This window comes from Saccopteryx leptura, chromosome 3, assembly GCF_036850995.1.
Source record: "Saccopteryx leptura isolate mSacLep1 chromosome 3, mSacLep1_pri_phased_curated, whole genome shotgun sequence".
NCBI lineage: Eukaryota > Metazoa > Chordata > Mammalia > Chiroptera > Emballonuridae > Saccopteryx > Saccopteryx leptura.
Genome location: NC_089505.1, coordinates 13,155,654 through 13,164,094, shown reverse-complemented (window position 1 = coordinate 13,164,094; position 8,441 = coordinate 13,155,654). Strand labels below are relative to the sequence as shown.

The following is an 8,441-nucleotide window of genomic DNA, read 5'->3' as shown; positions in this document are numbered from 1 at the left end:
GTTTGTTGTTAAGATCTAGTTTCAGGGGCCCCCCTTTCAGCCACCTAGGACAAAGGCCTGGGCAGGGCAGTCACCTTACATTTCTGGGACTCAGTTTCTCTTGTGAGGTAAGTATATTTAAAAAAAAAAATTGGATGGAGAATAAGTGGGAAAACCCCAATCAAACATCCTATTCTATTAGACTGAAGAAGAGACGTGTCCTAAAACTTCATTCGGATATGGCAGCTGTCCAATAAATAGTAACTTTTAGATGGGCATCCCGTGTGCTGAAGTTACTCACTGTATCTGTGTGGCTGTATGAAAATACTACCTTTTAATTTCATCTCTCCGTAAAAGACTTAAAACTATATTTTCTATGTTTCATCTCTATGACACTCAAAGGCTCTCTAAGGAAATTATCATCATAACTACATGAGAAGAAATCGAGGGACGTGACAGGAGGCCCCTAGTCACTAAGCTCGGCCTCTGGCCAATCCTGACAGTCTTTGAAAGGCAAACAAAATAAACACACTCCATTTCTTTAAGTGTATCTCCTTCATCCAAGGATCTCACAGGACCCAAGAAGCACTAGACTTCTCAGAAGGAAGGAAAGGAAGCCTAAAGTGCTTAGGTAAAACCCCAGTTAGGTCAGCAGGTCATTGTAGGAGGGACAGTAACCTGTGGGCTGGTGATAAGAGACTGTTCAAGGAAAAGAGGCTCCCTCAGGGTCCAAGTGAATGACTTTGCAAAAGCCACCAAAGCCATGGGCCCGTTTCAGCACAATGGCATGTACACTCCAGGTCAAGCCGCTCCGTCCCCACAGCAACTCTGCGACATGAAGTTCGATTCCTGGCTGTACCACCTGGGGGCTCTTCCCGGCACCTCACTTTTCAGAGTTTGTTTCCTCCTCCATCAAAATGAGTAGTAATAATCCCCACTCATCCCACAAAGACCACTGGGGAGGTGTCGGGAGGAGCCTAAAACACGCTGTTTGCAGACTATTAAGTGCTACGTCAATATAAGACAGTGGTTCACATGGAAGTCTGACTCCAAACGTAAGTTCTTTCTTAAGCTTCCTGGAGTCTTTGCCAAAGCGTGTTTTATGATTCTTCCTAGGCCTTTGATGCTATACTAGGATTTTTACAGAGCTGAGAATTATTAAAACCATCCGATTTAGTGTGTGCTACAAGGCACCAGCAAGTGAGAGTATCGTATCAGGCAGCAGTTTGGGTCTACAGACTAACAGCAGCGAGAAGCGGTCCTCCCCTCAACCCTAAAGAGGAGGTGGGTCCAGCTCCTAATCCCTGGAAGGTGCCACAGGTTTGGACCTCGTCATGCTCAGATGCTCCACTTTCTCCCTGAACGGCCATGGCTCTGGGCCATTCCACAGCCCTCAGACCCTACGTCTCCTCGGAAGGTGATTTGGGACTAGAAGAACAGGGTGCAAGATCATAGAGTTCAGTTTAACTTTCATTTGGGGAGGTTCTGCAAAGTAGCTGCTTCAGCAAGCACTTCTATACTAAGTTAACTTTGAAAAATCACGGAAAGGCTTGATTAAGCAATCTCGTGGACCTACTTTGCCGTTGAGTGGTTCTAAAGGCATTTCTACTAAAAGGTCAGTAAAATATGTTTTAATGAAAGGCAAAAAAGTAGAGCACTGAAATACATTTCAAGCCCTATTGAAGAGCTTTTGGAACCCTTGAAATGTATAGGTTGGTGTTGGGAACCACAGAACGAAGGGGGAAGAAAAGGCTGATACCCCCCCAATTACTGTTTCCTCCATTCACTCCATTATTTCTCCTTCCCTCAACACTCGGTTGACATTGTGAAATCCAACACAATCAACCTTCCAATAGATGCTAAAAACAGAAGCAATGGGTGATCATTCCTAGAGTAGAGAGATGAAAGCATTGGCCTCTCAAACCCAGAAGCTTCGGGTCCCAATCTGAGTACACGAATGGTTACTTCTCTCCCTCCCGGGCCAACAGTAACTCAGCCCAGGTCAGGTGCCACTCTGCTGTGTGGCGGTGGCCTCACGCAGCACGTTCCACTTGGTGTGGGGGCTTTGAAGTGTTTGCTGGGCCAGACTGACTGACGGAGCCTCTCATCTCTCACAGGTTCCTCGCACTACAAGCTGCTTCCTCTTTAACTGCGTCTCTTTCCTAATGCTTAAGATTGTTTTTTGCTTGCAAAGTATTAAGACTTCTTAGTAAAATTTGGGGAAATATTCAACAACTACTTCCATTTTGTTTACAGATAAAATTCTGGGGGGCTATTTCCGTTTGAACTTCAATCCTCACTTTGATTATATACAGAAAAGTGTGCTACATTGACAATTTGCTAGGGGTAGGGCCACAGTGGTTTTGTTTGTTTTTTGTTTGTTTGTTTTTGTTTTGGGTGGGTTGTGGTTATTTTTATGGTGAGAAATATTCATGATGATTAGTAAGGGAAGAGTTTCATATTGCTTCTCTAATAAAATCAATCCACTTTAACAACAGACCCCTACATTTCTATTAGTCTTTAGGCAAAAAGCTACATTAGTTATTTCATTTGGTTTGGGGTTTGTGGGTATACGTGGCATAAAACTCAGCTTATTTACCAAAAAAGATATGTAATATCAAAGTCCATTTCTGGTTAAGAGAATGACTTAAAACAGAAAAACTTAAGCCTTTGGTGGGGCGGGAGAGGGAAAAAGAGGAAGAGGAAGAGAGAGATGGATCAGAAAATCAAGTTATTATTGCATGCCCTCGCATTTATCCCAGACTTCCTGAGCATTCCTCATACCTTATCGTATATAATAACTCCAATAAATCGATCATTAATAGTATTTCTATTTGTTCAAGCAAAATGTATATCCTTTGAGAATATATACTGAGCAAAACATACAATAGTATATATCATCTTTTAAAACACTAGTAATTTGACCTTCTATAAATATACTTAAATAACAAACATATTATAGGTAGCTATTCCCATAAGACACAAAGTGACAGAAACATACAAAAATAAAAGTCATATCATGTTTTAAGTCTTCTATTGTTTTTGTTGGTTTTTTGTTGTTGTTTTTTTTTTGAGTGAAGATATTTAAACAGATCAGATGACAGAATCATCTCGTCAATATTCATCCTGGGGAAACTAGATATAAATTTATACTGTGCACAGGCACACAGCGAAGGATTGAAGCAGCAAACATTTCTTGCTGGACCTGTTACTGTCCCATACGGTGGTTCAGAGAAGTTGAGAGGGAGTAGAGGCTTCCTAATGTAAGGGGACATGTGCTTTAGCTGTTGGAGGAAAGGGAACATAATCAGATCCCACCCACCCCAAGCTGCCTTTTGAGTGAGGGGCACATGGAACACGTCTCCTCCTTCGGCTCTCCCACATCCCACGCTCCACGAAGTGTTTCTCCACTCACGGAAAAGGGTACCACCATTCGGGACCACAAGCAGGGGCTTTCAGTTCTACAAAAGCATTCGTCTTCTCCCAGTTGCTGCTATAGAAATGTTCCTTCACTCAACAAAACGACTAGAGAACTCAACCACCCAACCAGGTAGAATATATACCTTCTCCTCTTGGAAAATCAAATATATCTATGAATAACTATCCCTGGTAAAAAGTGATCCTTTGTCCACAGAATGTTGTAAGTCTCTTGAGAGCAAGGAACAGAAGATAGAGTTTTCACATTCCACTCAGAGCCTGGGAGAACTGGGAGCTCTGGGCAGGAACCCAAGGACTGTTCACCTGGCCTCCCACGCTCCGGTCTCCATGGGAACACCACTCCTGGAAGGAGTCCCACTCCTGGTGCTGGTCTTCACCCAGACTGCTTGTTGACAGGGAGCTGGTGCTGGAGGAACTGTCCTCAGTTTTCCTTTTGAGGAACAATTGTAAGCTCTTGCAACATCCTGAAGAGTTGCTCGGGGGAAGAAGGGCAGAGGATTCTGGCTTGCACTTAAATAGAATTTTCAACAGAGGCAGAGGAAGGTGGTTGCTCAAGTCCCAGGGGGGTGCCTTCCGGGTCAGACGGAGGGTCCGGCTGCTGCTGATAGATGTCCTGAATCAGCAGGGTGTTCATGACCTTCCACTCCCTGTATTTTCTGGCTGTCAGCTTCGGGTCATCCAGCAACTGGTTAATCATGGCCAGGTCATGTTCTTTACACTGTCCAAGGAGAAAAAATAAAGGGGAGGGGGGAGAATGTAATGGGTATCTCCATTGCAACAAGCCATCTTTAGCCCTTCTACAAATCAATGCACATGCACATTCATAAAAATTATCAAAGTGTTTCACCTGTTCATTGAAATCCCTACAGTGATCCTGAGATACGGCAGGACATCGGTTCACATATGCTAACCACCAAGAAGTTAAGTGCCCTACCCGATGGAAGAACCAGCCACAGCCAAGGTTTCCTATGTCCCTCTTCTCTGACCAGTCCATTTTTCCACACCACAGTGATATTTCTGTCTTAGCGTGAGCACTGTTCCTCCTGAAACCCCTAACTGCATAATCATTTCATTGACCAAACATCGTTAAAACAGTACGTAGTATTTTCCCTAAGGTATCTGACAATACAAAATACATCTTTTGCTTTATTTTCTTAACTTTTTATTAATCGCACACATTTTATTTAATTAATATATGCAGAATAAATATATAGGCTGTCTTTTGATTCAAAGACTACTGACCTTCCATGAACAGTATAAACTGCCCTGATGCTAACACAGTACAGAATCCACACTGGCCATTTCACCCCGCCTCCTCTGGAACCAAAGACACACATTTCTAAAACATCAGGCTATGGTTGGGGTTGTTTTCTGCAGTCAAGCAATGAGGTAAAAATAAGATGGCAACAGCTTCCACACTCAAAAAAATTTGAGTGCTAACAATTTTATCTCAAATCTATCCTTGTTGGATCTATCCCTGTGACCAGCATCCTAATTTGAGATATAACGTCCAGAAAACCACACTTGATTGGCTGCTACAGCCTCCTATGTGAGCACCCCCCCTCCTCTGTGAGCACCCCTCTCAAATCTTTATTTCAAATCCACTCTCTTGCGGCAGAGCAGGGATCTACCTAAAACACCAAGTCCTTTTAGGGTTCCCCTTCAAGTCCAAGGTTCCCTGGGCCTGAGTGCTGTTTTTGGCTGACCATGTTATACTTAGATCACTCACCTACTCTAAAGCTTTGTAAGGAAGGTGACAATAAACATATTGTATTCATCCCCGTGTTCTTTACACCGAACCCAATGCCCATTACCAAGTAGCCATTCAATACATGTTTATTATTGAACCAGTCTCTCTGCCTCACTGACCTTGCTCTTAAACCCACTAGGCACACTCCCACCACAAGACAGTCTCATCTGTTTTCCTTGTCCCTGGAACATTCTAAGTCAGCCTCTAGGTTCCCTCCCTGTCCTTGTTCAGATTTTATTCAAATTGCATCATTCAAAGAGGCTTTTCACGCCTCCCCTAATTCATAATCAAGTCCTCAACATTCTTTATCCCCTTCTCTTCTCTATCAAAGCTGTCATCACTATGTATTCTATAAATTTATGTTATTTTGTTTATTTCTTCTTCTACCTACATATAAGCTTCATGAAGGCAGGCAATTTTGTCTGATGGATCTACCACTTCTATGTCCCCACGTACCTGAAAGAATGAATGGCACATGGTAGACATTCACCAAATACTTGTTAAAAAGAAATTAACATATGAAATAGGAAATGAATGAATAAACCACTTATCCATTTGCTTTTTAATTTCTTTGGTATTGTGAACCCTATTTGGAGCCTAAGGAAATATCCTCCATAAACAAATAAACAAAAATGTCTTATACATGTTATATATATATAGTATATTTCATATATTATTATATTATACACATGTATCTGTCTAGCTATACAGACATTTCCACACAGTTATAGGGATTCTAGAATAGTAGGCATTTATTTTATCAAAAAGAGGTATCTGGCCAGAGATGATCACAAATATTAGTGTCACACAAATCTATGGTTTACACTCTACTATTAGCTTTAACTTGTGCTCTGTTTGGGGCGTTTTATTACCTTGTCATGTTTTCTTCTTTTCCTGTTTCTAAATTGGTTAGAATAATGTGGATTTCAAGGGGAAAGCACCCTACATACAGAAGTCTGAGTGCTGAGGTTTGTAATCTTGAATCAAGAGAACAAGGATGTGGTGATAGATGAAGAACAAAAGATATATTTAGGTTCAAAGAAGGAGGAAACAATTATTCAGTAGAAAAGTGTCCAAAGAGGGAGAGCCAGCAGGCTGACCAGGACCTGAAGCAGAGGAAAGAGGGGTGGTGAGTGGAGGCCCGGGAAGGGTTCAGGTAGGAGTTGAGGCCGGGCAAGCAAGCTTTCTTTCTTCTCTCTGACTTCTCAACATTTATACTTCAAAAAAGCAGTATTTTCAAAATAATAATAATAATAATAATGAGCTTTCATCCTCTATCACCATAGTGCTATTCATAGAAAGTTACGTAAGGATTTTTACTTTCACTTTTAAGAAATTTTGACATCTGTTGAGAGAGCAGTCCTAATGTTTTGTTGAAAAACGAAGTAAGATCTGTGCAGATGAACAAATACTTGGAAACTTGAAAGGCAAAAATGAACTAAGCACCCCTCTAAATCTGATGAAAGGTTTTTAGGGAAAGGTCTCTTCAACTTTGGGTTAACAATACACACGTTTTATAGCTCTCAACAATTTACATTTCTTACCATTTGGTTCAAACGATAAGTTTTTTTATGGATAAAAGAAAAAATTATAGCCAAGAACACAGGGGAAGAAAATTAACGAAACAACAAAACCTCTGAGCTCCCCCTTGACCCAGCAGCACAGACTCTGTGTAGCTGGGATGGCGCAGCAGGCCAGCCTTGGCAGGGCTTCCCAGAAAATACTGTGAAAGACAAATGCTGTGATTTTATTGTTTTGCTCCAAATATGCAGTAGATGGCTTGATTCAAGACCCGAGCATTGGAATTGTGTTCTATCAGAGTAGCTAATGGAAAGAAGGGCTTGTTCCTCTTGACATCGACTAGGGAAACCCTGAGAGAAAATGTCAGGCAGATGCACTAATCATTCCAGTAATCATTCATCTTGAAATAAAGGCAGACTCAGCCCAAGGTCAGTGGATGTTGAGCTATCAGAAATCCCTAAAGATCTATATAAGAGTATGACATGATAGTTGCTCAACTTCTTGTAAGAGTTTCCATAAAAAACCATCCCAGTGCATGGATATTCATTTGTTTATAGGATGTGCCTATCACTAACATAAATAAGCATTATTGTTAAAACAATTTTCTTGTTTCTGCATGAAACTGTTGTCTATCTATTCTTTAGCTTTGAAGTTTTTTAAAAATATACACTGATACTGAAATGTAACGTAGACAGAGAAAAGCACACAAATAATGAGGCTTGTGGCCGACAAACTATCACAAAATGGACCCATCTCTACAACCACACCGAGGTCAGCATCTCCGAGGGTGCACTTCTGGGCCCTCCCATCAGACCCTCCCCTCATCAAAGGCAACCACCCTCCTGACTGCTTTGAACTTTAAAGCCAGTCAGAGAAAGACGAACACCATTCAATTTCACTCAGATGTAGAACCTAATGAACAAAATAAACTAACAGAAAGAATAGAAACAGACTCCTAGGCGCAGAGAACAGAGTGATGCCATCAGGAGAGGGATGGAGGAGTGGTGAAAAAAGTGAAGGGATAAGCAAAAAAAAGCCACCGTCACAGACAACAGTATGGTGATTACCAGAGGGGGAGAGGGGTAGGAAAGGATAAAAGGGGAAGAGGAGAGGTAAATGGTGATGGAAGGAAACTTGACCTGAAAATTGTATATTGACACTATATAATATACAGATGCTGTATTATAGAATTGTACACCTGAAATTTATATAATTTTATTAACCAATATCACCCAATAAAGTCAATAAAAATAAATAATAAAAATTATATATTAAAATAGTTCAAATAATTCTGATGGCCTTCTGACATGAATAAATATACACGCACCAAATTATCTTTCTCCAATGAATAATTTTATGTGCTTTTTTTTCACCAAGGTCAAGTTCCATAGATTCATGTCTCCCTCCATCCTGAAGAGGTTCCTAGGACCTCAGCCCCAGCTTTATGTGAGGTCTAAGGGATCCGTGGACAGGGCTTCCTTCTGGGGATATACAGAGGGAACAGTTCTTCGGCTGGGGGTGGTAGCCCCTGGCACGACCCCCAGTGTCCCTTGCTCCCTGGTATTCAAGCCCTTGTATAATTCCCCTTGGTGAATCCAGGTTGACCTCGTGACTTCCTTCTAATGAATAGAACACAGTGAATATTGAAAGTGTAATGTGATGGCCGCTGAGATTGGGACATGACCTACCTTGCTCGCCCACTCTCACTGTCTTAAATGCGCTCAGGGCAGCCAGTCTGTATTTTGGGAGCTGC

General features: G+C 41.6%; 1 protein-coding gene across 2 annotated transcripts in view; it reads right to left on the bottom strand.

Moving 5' to 3' along the window:
* Positions 1–2,790: 2,790 nt before the first annotated feature.
* The window catches only part of IPCEF1 (interaction protein for cytohesin exchange factors 1), a 132,434-nt gene continuing 126,783 nt past the window's right edge, over positions 2,791–8,441 (bottom strand). For both annotated transcript variants that reach the window (XM_066372957.1, XM_066372956.1), the window contains one exon: positions 2,791–4,135. In XM_066372957.1, the coding sequence (XP_066229054.1) occupies positions 3,929–4,135 (207 nt within the window). In that variant the 3' untranslated portion in view covers positions 2,791–3,928. The remainder of the gene's footprint in view (positions 4,136–8,441) is intronic.